Consider the following 24,670-nt stretch of genomic DNA (forward strand, 5'->3'; position numbering starts at 1 on the left):
CCTCAAGGATATAGTGCAGTGGGTGTTCATGGATGACCCAATGTTACAGCAGTGCTGGAGCTAAGCAGATCTGGTGGACCTGATCAGCCACTTGAATGGGAAATCTTCCAGATTATAATATAGGAGCCAAACTATTAAGTTCTGTGATCAAGTTCTTCCAGAATTATTTTTAACCAATTTACCTATGTTTAACTATTTTTATAGCCACACAGCTTCTTTGATTATAGGGGAAGATCAATGAAGGGAAGAGTGCTTAAAATCTTTTTCATTTATCTCTGTGTTTCAATTTAAATAATTCCTACCATGCTTGAATTCCACAGGTCAAAATGTATGATTTTTAATTAAATCAGATTTTACAATTTACAGTGCATTTGTAAACAGAATTAATCCAGTCTAAGCCCATTGAAAAGAAAGTTGTAAAGCCCATTGAAATGAAAGTTGTAAATCAATAGGTATTAGTGTACATCATTTGTCAAGATTTCAGCTATGACTTAGAAAGTTTCAGTTTGTTTAGTTAGTTAACACCCCCTCCCCCAGTCAGGAGCAGCAGTGGCGTAGTGGTTAAGAGCAGATGTATTATAATCTGGAGGAACCGGGTTTAATTCCCTGCTCTGCCGCGTGAGCTGTGGGGGCTTATCTGGGGAATTCAGATTAGCCTGTACATTCCAACACATGCTATCTGGGTGACCTTGGGCTAGTCACAGTTCTTCTGACCTCTCTCAGCCCCTCCTACCTCAAGGTTGTTTGTTGTGAAGGGGAAGGGAAAGGAGTTTGTAAGCCCCTTTGAGTCTCCAACTCTTCTTCTTTAAGAGGCTCACAACACTCACAAACATAAAAAAAAAAACTTTCAAATGCTGGCATTATAACCTAGACTCAATAAAAGAAGACCTGGCATTACCACCACCAGCAACAAATATAGACATTAGAATATTTAACTATCATCCTGAGCTGCCTTACACCATGTCAAACCTTAACCCTTCTACCTCACTACAGTTTCCTTTGATTGCCAGTGGCTAAACAAGGTCTCAGATAGAATTACTAACAGACCAAAAGAAAAATGTCCTTTTCCTTTAATAGGGACTTAATGTGTAGAAATTAACAGTTAAAGTTTTATGGCAAGGAGGTAAATAACATCATCTAGTATGTGCTGAAGATCAAACTGATATTAAAGGGTCTGGAAGGACCAGTTTAAAAATTAGCAGCTCAAAGATTTTCTCCAGTATCCATCTTCCCTTGGAGATTCTTTGGTATAGTTAGGCGGGGACATATCCAACATAGTTCCTTTAAACTTTGCACAATATCAAGTTTTAAAAATTAAAATAGCCCAAGCCTCAGATATCCAAGCTTCTGTTCCATTAGTACATTATTTAAACGATTTCCCATGGTACAGAAGTCACATATGCTGATACAAATATTTGTGTTGCCTGTCATTTCACTATACATTTTATCTACAAACTACAAAAGAAGTGCTAGTAGCTACCTATTTTGCTCTTATGTGGTTTCCACAATGTCCAGAATGTCACTGTGCTACAAAATTACTTTGTCCTATTTTAAGTTTCAAACTCCTGAAACTTCAACACAACACAACTGGTCAGGATTCCTACACACATATTCTTAGCTCTTTTAACTGTTAAAATATCCAGTGGTGGGATTCAGCAGGTTCGCACCACTTCAACAGAACTGGTAGTTAAAATGGTGTTAGTAAACAACCAGTTTTTAAATTATTTGAATCCCATCATCAGAACCGGTTGTTAAATTATTTGAATCCCACCCTACCACCGCATATAACATATACAAGTCTGTGACGCATTGTCGTAAAATTCCATGGGCCTTTGGGTTTTTCAAATTCTGGAGCAAGATGGATATAGAGATGTCAGCTATATATACACAGACATTCTGTAAGGCTCACTGCTTTGTGCAATATGCTGTCCTAGGTGAATCCAAAGAAAATCTGGATGTGAAATTAGCCCTCAACTATAGCACAGGGCAAGAAAGAGAAGTGGAAAAGTTCTAATCAGGTCCTAAAGATGTCTCATAACAGAATATATCCCAAAGAAAGGTTGGAGGGGAGGGGGCACCCTGCATGCATAGGGCATTTTTACATCAGCACCTAATGAGTCAGAGCTACTCTCTTGAGAATTCTTTTGTGTCTTCTGAATGCCAATCATAATCCTCATTCAAATAATCTTATTTCCTATAGAGCAGAGTTGCACATTTGTCATTTTTAGGGTAGTTTTAATGTTGCTCTTTTCCAATGTGAAGCAAATATTTTCTGTAGGGAGAATTAGCTAAAGGATTGTACAGATTTGTATGAATAGCATATTTCCCCCTTTGCTGAGTTGTGAAACACTCCATGCCTAATTTCTTTTTTCCTCATTATTATTCAACTGATAACATAGTGATGTGGAGATCAAAGAGTTAATTTGCTTTTGAATTGTACAATGACTCAGTTTTCCCTACAGATTTTTTGTTATTATTAAAGGGTGCTGTGTGGGTAGGGAAAAAAGCCAGGCAAACGGATACACTAATTGGAGTGTTCACCTGCTGTGAGTCTAATTGAATACAATGCTTTATTGTTACTGAAGGAAAGATTATGCAAAGTGTCAGAATTTCAGACTAGTTTTTGTATTCCTGGTATGAGAAAAAAGACAGCGTACTAAAAGACAGCTTCAATCTACTGTTAAGGTAGACTGAGAACTGGAGAGTTTTACTAAGTAATTTCTGGTTATGTCCTAATAAGCAGCTACTTTCAGAGAGCTTTGACTCATGATTAATTATTTTTCAGGTAACCTGCTTCTTCTGATTTCCACTTATTTTGGGGGAAAGAATAAGTGTGTTTCCACTTGAGGAATCTGTCACAGGGCCAAGGAATACAATAAAAATAATTTATGTAAAAACATTCTGTATAAACATACCCTTCAAAGGATTTAGAAGGCTGCAACTCTGTGCTGAAGCTCTACATGGTGGTCTAGAAATTTGAACACTGACTTCCCTATTCCTTATTAGCATTACCAACTCTGGGTTGGGAAATAGCTGGAGATTTGGGGGGTGGAACAATGGTGGGATTCAAGTGATTTAACAACTGGTTCTGGTGGTGGGATTCAAATAATTTAACAACTGGTTGTTTACAATCACCATTTTAACAACCGGTTCTGCCAAAGTGGTGCGAACCTGTTGAATCCTACCACTGGGGTAGAACCAGGGAAGCGCAAGGTTTGGAAAGGGAAGCGACCTCACTTGGGTATAATTCCATAGAGTCCACCTTCCCAAGCAGCCATTTTATCCAGGTGTGAAGTTAGAAGAAACAAAACCGAAAGCTTTCAATAAGGGACCTCACTGGGGTATAATTTCACCTTCCCAAGCAGCCATTTTCTTCATGGGAACTGATCTCTGTAAACTGGAGATCAGTTGTAATTTTGGGAGATCTCCAGCCACCATCTGGAGACTGGTAACCCTGATTCTAATCCAATATTCTGATCATAGTTGTTTTGATCCCCTCCCCCCCCCCCCCCGGTTTAGAAATAGAGGCTAGAAAACTCCTGGCAGAATCTGGAACTTTGGTACTTTAATTACTAATGTATATTTATCAGTATTCTGAAGGAAATTATTTTGTTTTTCTTGCTTTATGGTGATATTTAAATAGGACACCCTATTCATGCAGACATGTTTTTTGCAGCTATTTTATACATGTGTAATTTTTGAATGCAAGAGATTTCCATGCTTTTCTGGAAACAAAATTCTTTGTATATCTATTCCCCATTACACTTGTGTCCACCTCTCACAACAAAACAGGAAGAATCTGCATATACAAATCTTTGAATAGTAGCATATTATATGTTTAATGCTGACAGATTATTTTGATACTTTGTAAATTACTCATTCTTGATAAAATAATGATTGATTTCCTTAGAAATAGCGACTTACAAATGCTTCACTGAATTGAAGTAAGAAACTACAAGTTAAATACAAATTTGCCACTTGAGCTGTGGAAGCTTATCTGGGGAATTCAGATTAGCCTGTACACTCAAACACATGTCAACTGGATGACTTTGGGCTAGTCATAGTTCTTTGGAGCTCTCTCAGCCCCATCTACCTTGCAGGATGTTTGTTGTGAAGGAAGAAGAGAAAGGAGTTTTTAAGCCCCTTTGAGTTTCCTTGCAGGAGAGAAAGAGGGGATATAAATCCAACTCTTCTTCTTTTTCTCTGTAAGGTACCTTTTTAAAAATGTCCCCTGAGGCCATATACGTACGTTCAGATTTGTGCAGTTACAAAGCACATCAAATGCATGCAGTCTGCAATGTGCCCACTGTTCAACCCGGTTCATTGCACTCATAGTAAACATGGTGTTGGTACGGCTGATAGAATGTTGCCAGGTGCCACTCCTTCCCCATCAATCCCTGTTCAACCATACAAGGTTGGAGATGCCATGTCTATGCCAGTTTCCCTAAAAAGTTTAATGCACCTTTGCATGTTCTATTAAGTGGACTCATTTTTAAGTTGGCACAAGATACGTTCATACTGCCCAAGAGAGCAGTATACATAGTGTGATACTTACATGCAATTGGATGCTGCCCAGGATAGCTCACTTCCCAAATAGTAACTATCTATTATGAATGTATTTCTTTTGGTAAGAGCCAGAGCCCTAGTTCAGTAAAGAAGGGGTCATACCATGCAAGTCTTTTTCCACTGTCCCAGTGCACTGTTGCATTTCGGGCCCCATAATATGCTCGGCCAGTTTATTTGTGTTTCCCCTACAGTGGATGTCTTTTAGATGTCACATTGCAATATAAGCCAGCTAAACTGGCATGACTAACCAAGTGGAAATATTGACAGAAAGAGCAAGGACCATTGGCAATTCCCAGATCCGCCCCCAGACCCCCCCCCTTAAGATTAAGTGGATAGAATGAAAATGTGGGCGCAGTGGCTGGCCAGCCTACCAGTTGTCTTTACTTGGATCCACAGTAGTTATTAACACACTTCTTGTCCCAAAAGGTAATACAGCATTTGGAAATAATTACATCCATAATACATTGTTTGAAACCTCTGCGCTCACAGCGTCTCCTTATTCTGTCGTACTCTTTTGTCCTCTCCTGTTGCTCTTTACCACTGAAAATCCAAGGTCAGAAAAGGCTAGTGAATAAACACATACTGCCCATTTGAAAATGCAATCATTACAGAAAAGCTCAGAACATTCAGTTAGAGGCCAGGGTGTGTTTTTGTTTTTTTTCCCTTTCCCTGCCAGAACACAGCATCCCATACTTTTCAGGATGCGTTGCCCAAGCCTCATTGAAATGACCGATTCTGATACATGAGATCATTTTTGCTTAGCTCACTGGGTGGGGGGAGGGGCGGGTAAAAGAAGCTTTCTGGTTCTGGTATTTTTCGTGGAACCGCTGCACACTGGGTGACATCTTCCGGTTCTACCTTAAATAAATCCTCTCTCTCCTCTCCACTCAAAGTGTTCCGTTTCGTGGAGGTCTCCAGCTGTTTGCAGGTGGTTCAATAGGTGGAGCCGAGGCACCGAGAGCTCCGCCCGGTCTAGCCCTGCAGCCTTCCCTCCCTCCTGCCGCCCTTAGCCCGCTAAGACCAGTCTCACCGCAGTGCTCTTCGCTGCTCGGTGGTGTTGCTTTGGCAGGCTGCGGCTGATCCGTCGCTGCCTCGTTCTCTTGCTAGCTTCCCAGTCGCTGGATAGTTAGCGACAATGAGGGAACAGCTCAAACGGTAAGTTCAAGGATTATTTAAACCGATCAGGTGCTTGTTTTTTTTTTTAAGGGAATCTTGCACTGCTCAGAGCCGTATGCTGCTGACAAGCCAAAGTAGTTACAGGGAAATTAAACTTCTGAAGGCGCCTTTGCATGTGGAATTAACAGCTTGATCGCCCTTCCTGCCAGCTGTTGGCTCTTGTGTTCCGTGCAGGTGCTCGTGGCTGGGTGAAGACTGCCCAGGTTAACTCTTTCCCTTACAGGTGTGAAGTTAGAAGAAACAAAACAGAAAGCTTTCAATAAAAACGTAAGAAAACCACCACCACCCCCTGTGGTCCCTGCATCTGTTATCTTCTACCGAGCGCAGCCCATCCCTGCATTCCTATCGTGCAATGGCTTTCAAATGCCCATCCTCCCCCCCCCCCCACCCCGATTTTGTAGCCTTGTTCTTTCTTTTCTATAAAGTAGTATTTAATCAAGCTGCGCTTGCCGGTCTCGAGAAGAAGTGTCACATTGTTCAACAACGTTTTGAAAGACCCGCAGAAAAAAAGCGACTATACCTTTCATTCACTATGCTGAAAGGTCAAATTTCTGCTTGATTTCTTCAGGGAATTCAAACTGACATTTAATTCAGTTCATTCTCTCTCTCCCCCCTTTCTTTCTCCCTCTCTCTAAGTTGCCTTCAGTTTCTTGGTAAATATTGTCTAGGGTGGAGCATGTTGGATATGTAGGTATGAATGAAATAATACATGTAAAAAGCAGTTAAGCGGGAAGAGATGAGGAAGGAAAGATCTATCAGGCATTTTCTGGGAGGGCTAAACTGATTTTGTTGTTAAAGTTTTCTAAGGACCTGAACACTGTGTTTTGATTATTAAGAATGAGAAAAATAGTCCTATGTCTTACATAATTTCATCAATATACTTGATTTTTAGACTTGAATTGCTGAGGAGGAATATTAAAAAATATATAAATATATATTTAGGGAAATTGACAAATGGAAAAAGGATATTGTATGCATTGTGTTTTCATTCAGCGTGTGTTTAGGACTTTATTTAACAAAGTGCGTGATGGTGGTTTTAAAGCATTTCTTAGCAAAAGGCACCCTTGCTTGGACAAGTGTGCCTGTTTAATAAGAATTAATTTGGAGAGCTGTTGTCTCTACAGTGCTACAGCTGGAGGAGACAGAAACCATAGTTTCATAAAAAGTGGCCCATAATCACTAAGGAGTTGGATGCAGTCATCACTTTTTGATCCTCCTTTCGACAAGCCCCAGCAGTGAAATTGCTTTGGCAGAAGTGGAGAGGATAAGCTTTGAAAAGCAAATAGATCAGTGGACAAGTAACAGCTGGAGGGGTTGGCTCACCAGGCTTTGACAACTGTCAGGGTGCACAAAATAAAACATTGCACATCAAAAGAGAAAGAAAAATAATTACCATATCTTACTTAGCTGACATGTATTCCCCTTCTGCTCTTACTTGATATTATTACAAAAAAAACCCTTTTAATTTCTTGGTGCATTGTTGTGGAAATCTGAAAATGCCAACCAAAGCCAATAAAGCACTGAACAGCTAAGTTTTCTTCAAAATTGAACTGATTCTAGGATTTTAAAAGGACCATTTTAGCACATGGATCAATGAACTGCCGGTTTATAGATGAAGATAAATAGTAATTCTTCACAAACCACAAGAGGACTGCTACTTTCTATAAGAATGTTTTGTTTCATTATTTTCAGTATTCCTATGTATGAATATCTAAATGACAGTCATTTTATGCAAGTTAAGTTTTAACTAATGTCAAATTCTCGTTTTTTCCCCAACCAGTTAACAGCTTTGAAAACTAGTATTTTTGTAAAATAGATTTAATATTATTTTAGCAAAAGTGGAAAAGTCCCAAATATATACTTTCTTTTCTTGGACTGTTAATATCAGTGATAATCTCATATGCTGACTGGAAATAGAAAGGTGAAAGGCTGTTATCAGCTGCACAGCTTGAAAAGTCAGTCTGATGATATGCTATACAATTGTATTTTGATTTCTTATTAGCAGTAAGTAGTTATTGCTGATTCCCTGTTGCTACCTGACTGTATTTGTAATTCTTTTCACATACACATCTAGTTCATACTGCATTTTTGAAATGGCAGAGTGAGGGAATGGAATTTGCTCTAATCTTCTGGCAAATTAAGAAGAATATAATAAATTGAAGAGGTGTATGTGCTTGCACGCTCCAGTTTTAATCTCTAAAGTTGAATGAATAAATATGGCAGAATCTTGTGGGGCAAAATATATATGAAATACAGATATCAGACGTCTATATATGGAAAAGAGATTATATCCAAGAACACAGTTTTAGAAATATGAGAAGATTAAATATTAGGGTATTTAAAAGAAACTACTGATATTGTGGACTGTTTTTCCCCCTACAATTTCCACAGGTAGTGTAGTTTATTATGTTGTAATAAAGATGGTGAGAAAAAACCTAGAATAGGCGAAATTCTTTTCAAAAAGAAATTACAGTATTATTTGTATAATTCCTTTTATGAATAAAATTGTGTGTTTTTGTAAATAATCTGCCTGAAAATCCTTGTCTAGAAAATCTAAACTGTAGTAATGCTAGGATGTTTCTCTTTACTGTTTTAATTCATGGTATACCAACTCCCTATATCCATTTATCACAATGAGGTTATCATGGTAGTTCCAGAGAGAAGTGCTTCCAGCAACAATGTGATTATTTTCAAGTATTGGGATTCTCTGTGTTGTTTAGTAAGTATGCAATTATTTGATAACTAATTCTAATCCCATATAAAAGAAAGTTTTAGGACTTTCATTTTTTAATGTAGGTGGAACTTTTCCCAGAAGCAGCTGCTCCAGAAATCTATCCCTGCAGGTGACACCTAAATAGCTCACCAAAAAAGCCATGACCATATTCTCAAATGTCATTAGTCTTAGGTTGCTATAGGGTGAACATGTCTACAAAAAGGATGACAATTGCTCTTGCTTACCATGTGTACCATCAATTATTTAAAATATGAAAGTGAGAAAAGCTGAATTTTCTGTTTCTTATCATTTTGACTACAAGTTGGAAGGAAAGCCAAACTGAGGCTAGAATATCCAAATATGAACAATTTTCTTTCTTATGCTTTGTAGTCCATTCAGCTTATTGACTGAACTTGAGAAATGAATGGGGAGGAAAGCATGTCCAAACTCAATGTTTCGGAAGTAGTTCTTCATGTACTTGAAACCTAGTGGCTACTATCCCTGTCTGGATACCTGACCAAACTAAGCAAGTACACAACAATCCTTTGCACAAAGAATTTGGGGGGTGGGGTATTAATGCAGCAGACTGGGTTTTGTGCCCCACCTTGCATGCTACTTTTCGCTAGCTAGCGAAATATTACCAAGCTGGCAAAAAAATACTATAATGAATAAAAATTGTAAAAATATCATAATTGTCATAAACCTGCTATGCCTCAGACAGAATTCAATTTGTTTCCTTCTGAACTTGGAACTCACTAAAATATGTTGAGATTATTCAGATAATTAAGTCAGTCATGTGATCTACACATGCGGTTCAATTCCTTAAAGTGTAGTATGAATAGGTTCCCTTGGAAATCTAACCACAGTGCTGCTATTGAGCAATTTGGGGTAAATGTAGTGGAAATGATCCACTGTAACTGGGGTTCTAGTAGAACACTTGCTTTTCCCCATCATCCTTTGAACACTGTGGACGTTGTGTGTCAGAATTTTTTAAAATGTTTCTTTGAAACAAACCTGTAAGCTTTGGACTGGTTTGCTCACTGAAGTTAAAAATTGCTACAGATCTATGTTCTGGTGTGTTTTCCAGTGTGGCTGAGAATGCATGGAGTTGCTGAGCTGGCATTTCCCTTCACATGGTGTGTACACACACACATACACACCCTCCCCCATTCAAAGGGGCCTAAAGCAAACAATTAAATGGCCTTTGAAAATGGCAAAGAAGCTTATGAAGGGAAGTCTCAGTAGGGTCTAACCTTTCCTTGAGCTGCATCTGTGAGTTGAATTGTGGATAACTTTCTAAGCTGAAAAATGTTCTGAAAGAGGGAACACTTTTTAGATGGAGAATGAAATAGCTGCAGCCTTCTTGTGTTCTGAATATAAAGTGCCAGCAAAATCTGCTGTTGCTCTTGTGTCACTCTCAATCTTCTAAGAATTCTCGGGAAATGATGTTCAAAATTCCTTACATCTCTCAAATGAGTAAAGGAAGTTGTTCTGGTTCTTCAGTCTATTTTCTGCTCTCATACTGGATGTGACTTTTAATAGTTTTTACAATTGCTGTGTAGTTCTGTTTATTAAAAACCTGTGTCATAGTAGCCTCATGATACCGTTGTAACAAAAAGAGATGTTTCTTTCTCGTGCAGAGTTAAAACTGGCAATTGACTGGGGGAAGGGGACTACTTTGAACAGGATAGAATATGGGTTAGGCTTAATTGTTCAGCTTATTAGGGAATCAGATTAACGTGCTGTCAATTTTCACAGAGTATTTGTGTGTGCAGATTTGTAAATTATTCTGTTTGCCAAATGATGGCATCTCACTGGGATTTTAGTTGCTTGCTCTGTTAGGGCATGATCCAGCACTTGAGGACTGTGTATGAAAAGCAAGTTGTTTTTTTATTTGAATGCAAATAGACCTTGGCAGCCATGAACACATGAAGCTTCCACAATATGCTGTTAGTTGTCATTACGTATTTCAGAAGTAGTAATGACATGGTAATTGTTAAGCCCTTGTTCTTCCCAACACATTTTTGTTGGCCGAGCTACACAAATTCAGCTCCAGGTTCCCCAGTATTCCAGGCACGTACAGCTCCAAAAATGGGACAAATTCCTCCTGGGGCCATTTTGGCAGTGGAAAATGGCACAAGGAAGAATCAGAAGTCCTTCTCCCCCTATACCACAGTCCTGAGTTGAATCAAGCCCCACAGACTTTAAAATGATGTTCCATACACCTGCTGTGTGTCTGCCAGGAAAGCAAAGTCAGGTCTCCGGAAGCTCAGCCTAACTTGTTAAAAGATACACAATGTCATTTGACCCTGATGCATAGATGGGCAAGATACATCACCTCTGAAATTTCCAGTCATGAGATACTTTACAAATTGTATAATGAATGAAACTTTCCTAGCAGAACGGAGTAGAAACCACCTCGGCCTGTGGGAAGGAAGGAAGGCAGGCAGGCTCTGCAAATTAAAAAAAATATTAGTACATGAAGGAGAGAAGTTCTGGCTGTCTTTGCTTTATTCGTTTCACTATATCTGTTATTCAGAGAAATGGTGAGGGGTCCTCTGGCAATCTTATTTCTTTCCCAAGAGTCATTGCAATGAGTCCAAGTCTAGAAGCAAGAAAAATCTTCCCAACTGGCTGATATTAAGGAAATGAAGTGTTCATGAACTGAGAAATCATGCTAAGAATCAAAGCATTATATAAAGGATCAGTTGATAGAAGTTTCTCTAACTATTGAGGGGAAGGGGTGAAAGGAGGTAGTACTTTTGCAAAAATGATCAATCACTAGTGTAAGAATTCATAATGGATTCAGAAACTGTATTGCAGCCAAAAAGGGTTACGCTTTTCACAGATGTTCTAACTACATTTTGGGAGCTAGTGTGGTGGCATAGTTATAGTGCTGGACCTAGATAGGGAATATTTTGATTTAAGCCCCCATTCAACCATGGATCTCAGTGATTCTCAGAATCTCTAGTCAGACTAGGCTGAACTTGTGGGTGGCAATCAGGCAGATCCTGGGATGAAAAGCAAGGGATTGTCAAGGATTAATACTGTGGGAAAGTCAAGGATTGATAATGTGGGAGCAAGAATTCACATCACATTGGATTAGCAACCAGTACCCTGCTCCCAAGAAAATGAAAAGGTGAAACAGCAGGTGATACTATGCAAAATCTTAGACAGTAGCTGAGATCAGAAATTGGCATAGCAGGAAGCAATATTGGTACTCTAGGACCCAAGCATTAAGACTGTTGTTGGACAAGAATACTTATGCCTTTGCTAGAGCTTTGAAAGCACTTCCTAGAAAGCCTTTGGGATGTATGCAGGGGTGGAGATCTTGTCATTGCTCCATAAAGTCACTCTGAATGTTAATATTTTAAGCCTCCATGGCTCACCATTTTAGGCAGTAAAGTTTCTGATTCAAAGGCTGCTGCTTCAGGTCCTAGTATCTTCTGATATAGTTGCAGTCTCTCAGCCTAGCTTACCTCAGAAGATTGTTGTGAATGGAACAAGAACCATGTATACTGCCCTGAACTCCCTAGAGCAGGGATTCAAACCAAGTGTTAATCTTTTAAAATCAGTCCTCTTAAACTTGAATTTTAGTAAATCTTACTTGTCCTGAATACAAGCCAAATGGCCAAAATATCCCAGGGGAAAACCAGGATCATACATACCAGGATTTTTCTATCTTGGTTTCTTCCTCCGCACAGCAGCTCGGCAGCATGTTCAGGCTGGGAGGAGGAACTTGCATAGCCCCTGGTTTAGTTTCATTTTCCTCGCCGACATTGCCACCCATGCGCAAACTGTCCCGTTTTTCCGCCGTTCTGATTGGCTGCAGCCAGCGAAAAATAAACCTGTCTGTCTCCAGCAGTATTTGCATGGGAGTGGGATCTGCATGGTTTGTTTAAAAAGAATCTCCAATTTTTTGAAAGGTGCTGGTTAAGGGAAATCTCATGGAGCAGGCCCAAGTTAGACCCCGAAGCCATGTGGAAATCATGGCTGAACACGATGATTCACCTCCTTATCCTAGAATATATTGGTTGTGGGGAAAACACCACAGTATCCATTTTATCCATCAATGCATTTAGTAAATAAGTTTGAACCATTTGTAACTAACTGTGTAAAATACAAATGTAAATGACTTCTCAAATCAAGTTATTTGTAGTTAACTCATGAAGGTTTTAGAAATATTTTTAATCTGCATCTGTCATTAGTTCACAAGTACTATCTACATTAAACAATGTAACTATTAAAAGGAAACAAATCACAGTTTTAAAATACCTAATTGATCTATATTCCACCTGTACTTGGAATTGGAAGCTATTAAGACCATAATGTTCCATGTCCTATCATTTTATGGATTGGTGTCCCTTATGTTAGCTTAAAATGCAATTAAAATTATGGCCCCATTCAAAGGCCATTGGGAAAGGCATGAAGTTGCACTGGCAGAGGGGTGCATCCACTGACGTGCAGCCACTGTGGCCCTCTCGGGTGTGTGACATAATGCTGAATGCTGCGCCAGCATCCTGGAATCCCCACTTCTGCTGCTGGTATAGCAGAGCCAGGCCAGGGATGTGGCCAGGGGAGGAGCTGACATCCATCCAGCCATTGCCCCAGTTGTGCCCGCCGGCAACCACCAGGGCTAAATCCATTAAGCCCTATAGGTTTAATGGCCTAGTGGCATGAAGGCTTTTTGTGTTTTAAGCCTCCCCATGCCACTGAGAAGCGTTCTTGGGGGGCAACAGGCTGACGCAGCCATGGCACCATGGGCAGGCACCCAGCCCATTGGATGAAACCGTAAATGTTGGTTTTAAAACATACATCAGGTTTTGCTGATTTTTCTTAAATATATTTCTCTGTGCAAATATAGAAGGTATATATAGATAGACATACAGGCATATCTTGAATTACATAATCCTGTTTAGAATTGCTCTGAGAGTGTTCTAAGAAACAGTTAACGTACTTGAAAATAGTTTCTATGGCTTATTCCTGCAAATCACACTATTGTTTGACTATTTCACTGAAACCTTAACTTATTATTTCAACTGATGATTTATCAAACTGGTATTCATCTATGAAACTGGCTGGTCATCTCTATCTGTGGTTGTTTTGCTCACTGAGATCTTGATGTTGTTTTGGTCAAAATCCTCTCCATTAATGGACTTTCACCAGTTCACTTCTATTGTAATAATATTTATTGAGTATCTATATTTAACCAGGAACTTTAAGATAATTTTACAAATTGATCTACAGACATTTTTACATACTGGCAACCAATTAAAAAGGAGGCTGTTCGGGATTATTTGGATTCACCTTCTTGGTTTTCATTACCTTTTTTATTCTGTATATTTAGCTCCAGGAAAACAGTCCCTTTCAGGAACTTCTAGTTCCATTTCCTTGATGACCAATAGTCATATTTTTATTACAGGGTGACAAGGTCTGAACAAGGGTGAACAAATTGAAACCTCATCCACCAGGTTATAGGTAGATCTATCTAGCACAAATGTTCAAACTGTTCTGGATGCTATTATTTTGAAAAATCACGTGTACTTTCTGCTGGTTCTCCCCAATGCCTGTGTCTTTTGATATGCAACTGTCTTAGGCTGCTAGAAGGAACTTTTTACCAGTTTAGCTGCTTCAGTCATTGTAGCCATTCTTGGAGCAAGACCACCTACTTGTGGAACTCCTATCGCATTGCAAAAATGTTGCTGTCTGTACATGGTATCCAAAACAATTTGATTTTTCAATTTATTCCAGATGGCCTTCAAAGTAATTTTTAAGTGTTCAGTTGCTATCTTCTTGGTTCATGTTTCTATGATACGGTGATAGTTTAATTGTTAGCCACCAAGAAGGCATATTATAATATATATTATATATTATAATAATATTATAAATATGGCAAATGAAATAAATAATGTAATATAGCCCCTATGATACCTCCTTCCCAATGTAATTTACCAGCTTCCAGAATCTGCCAGTTAAGGAACATTGTCTAATGTTAAGACTGTCTGTGATGAGATTCTAAAAGAGTATAGTTTAACACCTGTATTAAGATACTACATATTAAATATTATTCTACTGGACAGGGTAGGATGGTTCAGCTGGGGAAAGAACACATACTTTAAGGTTTTAAATTATAACTGAATTGAACTCTGCTGTTTGATGATATGCTACTCTTGTGACATAACTGTTTCAACTATTTAACTTTGTTGTTTATTTAGAAAGAAAGCCAATTTCGCCCAAAAGTGCTGTAATTGGGAAAAATGTAATACTAAGGGATTTTTTTTCTTTGTTTGTTTTGGTCTTATAGTCATGAGACACAAACCACCTGCTGGGATCATCCTAAAATGACTGAGCTCTACCAATCTTTAGGTAAGAGAACTCTTCATATTATCTAATTTGGATTTTAGGATTGTTTTTCTTTATAAATAAAAATGAATGTTAAATGAAAATGGCGGGAGCAGAAGTGCAAATAAGAGATGTATCACAACAAGTAATAGGGATTGTAAAATATAAGGACAATAAGGACAATCAGTGGGGCTGAGAGAGTTCAGAGAGATTGTAAAATATAAGGACAATATAAGGGCAAATATATTAATGCTAATTATTTTTAAATCTAAGGTGCTATTAATATTAATTTCTGATTGCCTGAAGGCAAGTTGAAAGTCTTTTTAATGTTGCTGATCCAGTGTTTTATTTTCATATAATTATTGTGGTTAACATCACTATTTATAATGCCTATCTGGTCGATTTAGAGAGCCTAATACAATCAAATGTGCCTCTTTGTCTGTTTGTTCTCTATTTTATGTTAATATATTCAGGCTTTTCCATGTTCTATTATGGTTGCATTCCCTTTACCATGATTTGCTGGGCACTATTGCAACTATTTCTATTGCCAACTTCTTTAAAGCAACAAAAAAAATAGTTTACAGCTGAAGAGTACAAATTAAATTTGAATGTCATAACCCAAATACATTTGTTTGGTAAACTCAGCACAATTTTGATTTTCATTTAAAAAATATACTGAAGAGCAGATGAAGGCAAAATATGATATTGCTGTTGTTCAGTATTGTATTGCTGAAAGTTTATGTACTGTTAATCTTATTTGTCATCTAGATTTACTTACAATAATTATACTTTGGAAATTCATTACTTCTTGTCATCTGGATAAATCCAGGACGTGTTTTGTTTTTCATTCCTCTGTGCTGAAGTGGCAGACTTGATTCTTAATTAGTCAGTTCTTACTACTGGTAGTTGTTTTATATGTATTGAGTTTGTCTTTTGTGTATTGCCTTCCATTTTTCCGCAGTTTCAGAATGAGCCATTTAATTCCAGTTCTATGTCTAGGTCAGTAGTATTCAGAGTATGAAACAGGTTTCCTAAAGTGGCTGGGACAATAGGTAGATGTCAAGAATTCATGAATTTCCCATCCCACTTTGTGTATATATTCAGTGGACCAGAAACCATATCCAGACCACACAGGTCTTTTCTGTACAGCACAAATATTACAACGTCTTAAGGGCATTAAAAAAAAAACATTTCAAGGGCTTCACAATCTGTATATAAAATTCAACAACCATCTGAAATCATCTTCATGTCTCCTTTTTGTTTATAAAATCAGTGTTCAAAAATGTTTTTTAGTGAAGTGTAACAATGAAAAGACTCCGAAATTACATTAAGGTAGAGGAGAAATCCCTGTTGTTAGAGATGTTCAAGAAATTCTCCATGACTGAATTTCTCCACTGATTTGATCTGTCCACTCACTGGCGTATTATATTGAAACTGTACTTTTTTCACTTTCTTCCTTCGTTTAGTCATTAAATGATTAATATATATTTAATGAATGCATTCTGGATGCATTCTTTCAGCCATGAAATGATTAATGTGTATTTTAATGAATGTATTTTTTGTATCTCAATGTGATAACAGAATGCACACAGAGAAGGCTGTTTGCCAGCCATTCACAAATTGTCGGTCAATAACCAAAAGTGAATTGTAACTGTCTTGCGGCATCCCTGGTTACCCTCTTATCCTAGTTATGACTGAAACAGATGAAAAGGCAGTTGCTGCATTCCTCTTCACTCCTTCTGTCACCTTGCTCTCTCATATTTTAGCAGATTTCAGCACCTTATAGTGGTGGCTACCAAAATATAGAGTAGGTTCTGAAGTAGGTTCCATTTAAAATAAAAAAAAATGATGATGTAGGTGTTGCAGCCTGGAAAATCAAAGGCTAATATCAGAGGCTTGTATTTTTTACCTCCTATCTTGTCCATCCTAAACAAACCACACACACACTTACACACAGCTGTCAGGAATGTTTAACCAAGCACATTTGAAATATTACCAAATAAAGTAACATACACATTCAAAGAAGCATTTTTAGTAAAATACCCTGCATTTAAATTTTATTTATATTTTCTTTATTTACTCAGATTAATTTTACCTTCTTTTTTCCCAGGAGGTTTTCAAGGCAGCTAATTAAAATTAGCATGGAAATCTTATGTGCAGCCCAATCCAGGGAGAGGTGAATCCCCTTCTGGAGCTGGTGCACCCCTGTGCCAGCAGAATTGTCCTTTCTGCCAGAGCTAGGGGCAAACTTATTTTATTTATTTATTTATTCAATTTGGTATATTTCCCCATCCCCGGAGGGCTCCGGGTGGTGTACAACATCAACATAAAATACAATAACAAGAGGGGTGAGTAAATAGCAACCAATAAATACCTAGCATTAAGAACTCAGCCTCATAAACTCTAAAATATTAATTTAATTTAAAACAGTGGTTGCTACATGAAATTGGCGTCCCGCAAAACCCTTACTTTAAAATCCTCCTAACGAGGGAAGGGGGGGCATGTTGAGTCCCAAAGATGTAAAGGGACCCTCACAGGAGAACAGAGGGGACACAATTCAGTGACTGGTCTCTCCAAAGGCCCGGTGGAACAACTCAGGCTTACAGGCCAGGCTCAGTCTTACTCCAATGGCCAGGCGCCACACAGCTCCACGGCGTCCAACCAGAAAGTTATTCTCATTGCCCAGGCCCACTGCTGCAAACTGCTGTGCCAGCAGGGCCAGGGATGGCTTGGAAGGTAGGGCTGACCTTAATCAGCCCGCAGTGTCCGATCAGGTCCGTGCACCAGCAGAGCTGCTGGCAGAGATATGCCATGATTTTCATGGCATATCTTTATTCTCCCCCATGGAGGATTCTTTGTTTTTTTAAAAAAAAAAAAACTTTTTTAGGATTTCCTGAACCACAGGAAAGCCCTGTGGAGCAGACAGTGCCAGAGTAGTGCCATCCCCACATGTCTAACAACTCTGGATTGGACTGGAAGTTTGTCACTAAGATTATTTAAAAAAACTTGCATGAAAATATCTTAATGTAAAATAAGAAGGCACAATAAAACAGATTAAAACATACCTGCAGAGAAAAGAAATACAGAATCAAATATACAGTAAAATTATTAGGAAGCAGCTGCAGAAAACAGCATATTATCACTAATATTTTAATAGCAGTAGACTAACAAAATTAACATCCAGAAAATAACATTACAAGTTGATAGCTAACAATGTGGCCCAATAAAAACAATAAATTCAACAAAGAAAGTTCAGTAAACAAATATGTTGGCCAAGAACAACTTAACGTATCATACAACTGAAGTGCAACCACAGAAATTGGGCCACCATCTTTATTCAATAAGTAGGGGTATGCGGATCCTCAGATGTTCTTAGTAGTTTTGTATGAGAATAGGTAACCCTTCAAACTGTACATTTTTAAGGCAACAAATAGCAGTTTAAACTATGATTGTCAAGATCAGTAGCCAGTGAAGGTCTTTCAGCAATGTTGAAATACATATGCTACACTTTACACATGAACAGTCTAAAGACCTCTTTGCACAGCATATAGTTCAGTATTCCAACTTGATGATGAACATAATGTGGGTTAGCATGGTTCCTTTCTAAGAGAAGGGCAGCAGTTAATGGACCGTCTGATGTTGACTAGAGACATTATGGTTCTTTCTGTAGGCACAAAACCAACAATATTGCCAAACTATGAATCTCTGTCCAAAACAGGTAGTTTCCTCAAAACTTGATTAAGCATAGTCTTGTCTGAACTAAATTTCACTTGGTTGGATGATATGCTGCCCTTTAGCGATTTCAGATATTCCAAACCTCACTGAAAGGAGAACTAGAGCTGCATATCTGCAGCATATGGATGATGGCACTTAACTTTAAATCTCTAAATAGTTTCTCGCAGTGATTTTATGAGGAAAGGAGCAGAAGGCCAGTGGAACGGAATACACATGCATTCGTAATCATAGAGATAGCGAGAAAGTAGAATGATGGAAATTAATTGATCTGTAGCTATATTTCTTATCAAGTGAGTGTACTTTGCTGACATTCTCTAGTTTTCCCTCATTACATCATGCAAACATCAGTATACCCAAATAACATTTCAGTATCAGGGGCTTCTTTCACATAAATTATAATAGGTTTAAAGAGATAAGCTTCTTGCATTTTTATGTTAGCTGTGTAGATGATTGCAAATATTCACCAGATCGCAACAAATGTTACATGAATGCTCACACAGCAATCTCTACAGAAATTAGCCAGGCTCTTGCATACTCATGTAGCATATGCATACTGAATATGAAATGGAGCATTGAAAGGGTTTCCAAATTGAAAGCGAAGCAAAGGCAGGCAGCCACAAGTTTTTTTAAAATTAGCTCTTGCATGTCCTCCCTCAATGCAGCATGCCTCTACAAGCTGAGGCTGGATACCTGCACACTTTCCTCCACAGGCTGTGTTCAAACACTACCCTTCCCCCCACCTCAGCCAAGTTGGGTGGCCAGAGTGGCTTTGTGAGGGTTTCACTGACTATCAATGTAATCATTTACCTTTGAAGTAATTACAAGGCAGTATTAAGCCTCTCTTTCTTCTTTCTTAATCGTAGTGGTAAAATCAGTTTTATAAGGGCACACTGACCTGTGGCCACAAAAGCCATTTTACAGAAGAGTTTGACTTTGTGATCAGCCTGTGGCATGGGAGATACTAAGCAATCATCCCTCTGCAAACTTTTTCAAGTCCCAAAACTACCTTGGGGATTTCTGTAACATAGGCTCATTCCGCACATGCAGAATAGTGCACTTTCAAACTGCTCTCAGTGCTTTTTGAAGCTGTGCGGAATAGGAAAATCCACTTGCAAACAGTTGTGAAAGTGGTTTGAAAACGCATTATTTTGCGTGTGCAGAAGGGGCCGTAGTTTGGTCCTAAATTATGTAAGCTGCTTCATTTTTGTTTGTTTGTTTCAGCTGACTGTGTTACAACCATTGAGATGGAAGGCACCTCTGAGCCCATGCCTAATGGTTTCACAAAACACAAGTAATCCCTCACATTTAAAGATGTCAGACATAAAGCCCTGCAGCCTTCGTTAGGCTTTTGAAGGACCTCAATAGGATCTGTGTCACTCAAATATGTTCCGTTTGCTATTTAAATCAATTTGTGTGCATATGAATTCGCAGTATGTTAGTGGTTCTTGCATTGGGGAAGTACAACAGGAAGACTTTAAGAAGTCTTGCAGACAGCTTTCCTTTTCTCTTCCCCCTCCTTTCCGTGACTCACAGAATTCACATTCCTGAAATATCTTCCAGGAAGTGAATGGATGGTGGCAATAGGAGGAGTAATTTAGAGGGCTGATGTTCATCACAGTGAGACAGAAATGATATTTCAGAGGTGAGGAAAAAAAGAGATAAAAATGAAGCTCATGGAGATCTAGTACTTCATCTGATATTGGTTTACAAACCTCATACAATTTAATTCTCTGTTTTTGGAATGTATAGACAAAAGGTGTAGTGATGGAACTAATGTCTCCTGCTCACTTGTTCTGTCTCATACCTTGTTCAGTATTTGCATACATAGTTTTGTTTTGTAACATGCAACAGAATATGCAAAGCAGCTCTCTGCCCTATTTTTTATAGATATTGTGTACCCTGACTGGTCTTTCTGGAATATCTGAGAGAGGTCTTTCTGAACAGCTGGTAGCCATAGGAGACCGGAGGGGACTTGAGCCCTGGATGCTCCTTGTGGGGCACAGGGAGAGACCCCCCCCCCCATCCTATCATGACAGTAGCAGCCATACTTGCTGCTGCCTCCTTCAAAATTGGAATTTTTTGGAAGCAAGGAGGGAAGAGAACTTAACCAACATTGCGGGGGGCTGGAGCAAGGACAGCCCTGAGCCCACTTGTCTAAATACAGATGTATTTAGGCAAGGGATAATGTTAGAAAAACTAAAGCTCACAATGAGCTGAGGCTTGCCAGAGAGGTTAAAAACAACAAAAAAAGGATTTTTTGGTTATGTCCATAGCAAAAGGAATAAAAAAGATAGGACAGAGTCACTGCTTGGAGAGAATGGCAAAATGCTAACAGGGGATGGAGAAAAGGCAAAACTACTCAGCACCTTCTTTGCCTCAGTCTTTTCCCAAAAAGGAAAAGGTGCTCATCCAGGGGGAAATGACTCAGAAGATACAGTAGGAGAAATTTAGCACAGAATAAATAAAGAGTTGGTAGTGCAGGAACACCTGGCAACTTTAAACGAATTCAAATCTCCAGGCTTTGATGAGCTACATCTCAGGTATTAAAATAGCCTTTTGCTATAATCTTTGAGAACTCCTGAAGAACAACAGAAATCCAAGCGGACTGGAGGAGGGTAATGTTATCCCCATCTTCAAAAAGGGGAAAAAGGAGGACCCTAATAATTACAGTCCAGTCAGCCTGACATCAATACCAGGGAAGATTCTGGAGCAGATCATTAAACAGGCGGTCTGCCAGCACTTAGAAGGGAATACTGTGATCACAAAAAGTCAGCATGGGTTTTTGAAAAACAAGTCATGCCAGACTAATCTTATCTCTCTTTTTTGATAGACAAGCTTGGTAGATGAAGGGAATGCTGTGGATGTAGCATACCTCGATTTTAGTAAGGCTTTTGATAAGGTGCCCCATAATATTCTTTCAAGTAAGCTAGTGAAATGTGGACTAGACAATGCAACTATTAGGTGGATTTCTAATTGGTTAACTGACTGAATTCAAAGGATGCTCATCAGTGGCTCATCTTCATTCTGGAGAGAAGTGACTAGTGGGTGCCACAGGGTTCTGTCCTGGGCCCAGTGCTATTCAATATTTTTATCCACAACTTGGATGATGGAATGAAGGCATACTAATCAAATTTGCAGATGACACCAAAATAGGAGGGGTATCTAATACCCCAGAGGACAAAGTCAGAATTCAAAATGACCTGGACAGATTAGAGAGCTGGGCCAAAACAAACAAAATGAATTTCAGCAGAGATAAATGTAAGATACTACACTTAGGCAGAAAAAAATGAAATGCACAGATATAGGATGGGTGACACCTGGCTTGACAACACTACATGCGAAAGGGATCTGGGAGTCTTTGTAAACCACAAACTGAACATGAGTCAGCAGTGTGATGTGGTATCCAAGAAAGCCAATGTGATTCTGGGCTGTATTAATAGGAGTATAGTGTCTAGATTGAGGGATGTAATTGTACCTCTCTGTTCTGCATTGGTTAGACCTCACTTGGAATATTGTGTACAGTTCTCAGCACCGCAATTCAAGAAGGATATTGACAAGCTGGAACATGTCCAGAGGAGAGCAACCAAAATGGTAAAAGGTCTGCAATCCATGCCCTACGAGGAGAGACTTAGGGAGCTGGGTATGTTTAGTTTGGTGAAAAGAAGGTTAAGGGGTGACATGATAGCCATGTTTAGACATTTGATGGGATGTCATGTTGATGAGGGAGCAAGCTTGTTTTCTTCTGCTCCAGAGACTAGGTCCAGGAGTAATGGGTTCAGTGTGAAGGAAAAGAGATTCCACCTAAACATCAGGAAAAACTTCCTAACAGTAAGGGCTGTTCGACAGTGGAATACTCTACCTCCAAGTGTGGTGGAGTCTCCTTATTCGGAGGTTTTTAAACAGAGGCTGGATAGCCATCTGTCAGGAGCGCTTATGTGTTCCTACATTGCAGGAGGTTGGACTTGATGGCTCTTGGGGTCTCTTCCAACTTTAAGATTCTATTATTCTATATACAGTAGGTATATTCTGCATTACAAACTACAGTAGGGAATAAAATCCCTTCTTTTTGTGCATGAGATTTGGACCGGCAATTTCAAGTACGAGGTTGGAACATAGGAAGCTGTCATAATCTGTGAACATTCAGTACTCTAAGGTGTCTTCAGATCAAGAAGGGGGGAAAAGCATGTGCATCTATTGTGATTAATAGGGTTGTTCATCTTTTAGACTGAGATTTTGTTTGCGATATCTGCCTTTTGTCAAATTCAAGCAGAAGTGTATTAACATGTTCAGCACCAACATCAGCTCTGACACCCTGACCACAATGATTCTGAATGTGGATTTAAATATGGATTTAGATACGACCAGTCCTGACATGGTCCAGACAGCTAGTCCCATTTCACAATGATCAACCAATCCACTAATTATTAAAGGCTGAGTCAAAACACACAGTTTGTTTTGTAATTTCCTACGAAGAATATATACTTTAATTGAAAGCATCTAAAATCCCTTTGATGTAACCTACTAGACATATATTTTATCTTTTGAACATTCCAGCTAACACATCCTTCTAAGTAGAATCTAATCAAACGACAGAAACACTTTTCAGTTGATGAAAAGACTATCAAGACACGTTTTTACAAATTACAACTATTAATAAGATACCTATGCTTATACCCCATTTAAAGATTTTTAACACTGAGGATTATCAAACATGTTTTTCTAGAGCAATAATATTCAAATCCTAAGAAAAGTATGTGCTTCTACCTATATTTCTGAATCTAATGAATTTTTTGTTGCTCTGCCTGGAAAGCCAGTTTTTAAATGCTGTTCATCTCAGAGTAATTCTTTTGAGTCCAGAGTGCATCCCTTGAGAATTAAAACAAAAAAATAATAATCTGCATTTAACACTATTTGTGTCTTTGTTCTCATGTACCAGTTTTTTGAATAGTGCTTTTGCTGGAGCAAGCTTGACTTAAAAGTAGAGGTGGAACCATGTAAACTATTTGCACTGAAAACATCTTTACTTGTTTGTCCTAAAGTAAATGTTTAACTTATGCTGTCACATGTCTAGTATTCAACATTCATTCCGTCTTGTGTATATGTTTGTGTGTATGTGTTTCTGAAACATAATGCTTTGTAATCTCTATTCTCTGAACTACCCTGTTGGATTATATTTCCTCTATGAACTGGAATTGCTGGTCAGAGTTTGTTGGAAAGCACATTTATAATAGACTTTATTTGCTGTTTGACAGTTTCTAGATACAAAGTGTTAGGGAATGACCCTCCATTCCAAACGGGAACTCGGGGCTTTTTAATAGCAGTATGATAAGCATAGTTCAGCTGTGCAGTCTCGATCAGATGGAGATGCAATGATGGGGGAAAACTGGAATGCTAGTTGTATGCTTATCTGTGTTATTCACTTCTCAGACTCATTTGTAATGTAGAACTCTTTCTTCTTTCTTCTGTCCTTAATTGAAATGTATTCCTCAGAGCAAGAGAACTGATCTTTTACAAGTCTACACAATGGAATGGTAGCCGTAGTGCCTTGGCAAAAAAAATGTTTTTATTAATTTGTTTTCAGGATAATTTAAGTATTTTTGTTTAAAACCCAAAATTTATTCCAAGCCAAATCAAGGTTTTTAGAGCTGTGACTGTTAAGGTAAAGAAGGTCTGGCAGGAACAAGCAATGCTTGATCAATATGCTAATTAGCAGCCCATCAAAAAGGTGCTTGAAAGTGTGTTAGCAGCAAATTCATCCTGAAAGCCATCACCATCATATTAACAAGACAAGTGGATTTTTTTAAGGTAGTAGTATAGATACATATCCAAATATCTGTCGAATGGAAAAGCAGCAAATTACCAAGAAAGTGACTATCCAAAGTTATTTTTTCTGTTTCTGAAAACAAGCTAAAATTAAACAGGAAAATAAATTATAAACATTACTTTGCACATTTCTGCTCTTTCTAGATGTTTCACCAGTGAGTATAGAGTGAAGAAAAAAGAATATACATTAAAGGAAGAGAGCAGAAATGTTTTTGTTAGCAAGGCTTCAGCGTGGTGTTAGAATGCATATGCAAGACTCTTATTTATTAATGCTTTTGTTGTTGTAGAGATGGTGTGGCCATAAAAGATGCATTT

At 38.5% G+C, this 24,670-nt stretch overlaps 1 protein-coding gene across 8 annotated transcripts in view; it reads left to right on the forward strand.

Moving 5' to 3' along the window:
• DMD (dystrophin) overlaps positions 1 to 24,670 on the forward strand; it is a 1,175,169-nt gene that overhangs the window by 1,064,110 nt on the left and 86,389 nt on the right. For 4 of the 8 annotated variants that reach the window (XM_048495459.1, XM_048495460.1, XM_048495467.1 and 1 more), the window contains one exon: positions 14,760 to 14,821. In XM_048495459.1, the coding sequence (XP_048351416.1) occupies positions 14,760 to 14,821 (62 nt within the window). Of the gene's footprint in view, positions 1 to 5,484; positions 5,722 to 14,759; positions 14,822 to 24,670 lie in introns of those variants that run through there. The other 4 variants (XM_048495464.1, XM_048495463.1, XM_048495465.1 and 1 more) reach the window with 3 other exon arrangements.

Source organism: Sphaerodactylus townsendi, linkage group LG04 (genome assembly GCF_021028975.2).
Source record: "Sphaerodactylus townsendi isolate TG3544 linkage group LG04, MPM_Stown_v2.3, whole genome shotgun sequence".
Lineage (NCBI taxonomy): Eukaryota > Metazoa > Chordata > Lepidosauria > Squamata > Sphaerodactylidae > Sphaerodactylus > Sphaerodactylus townsendi.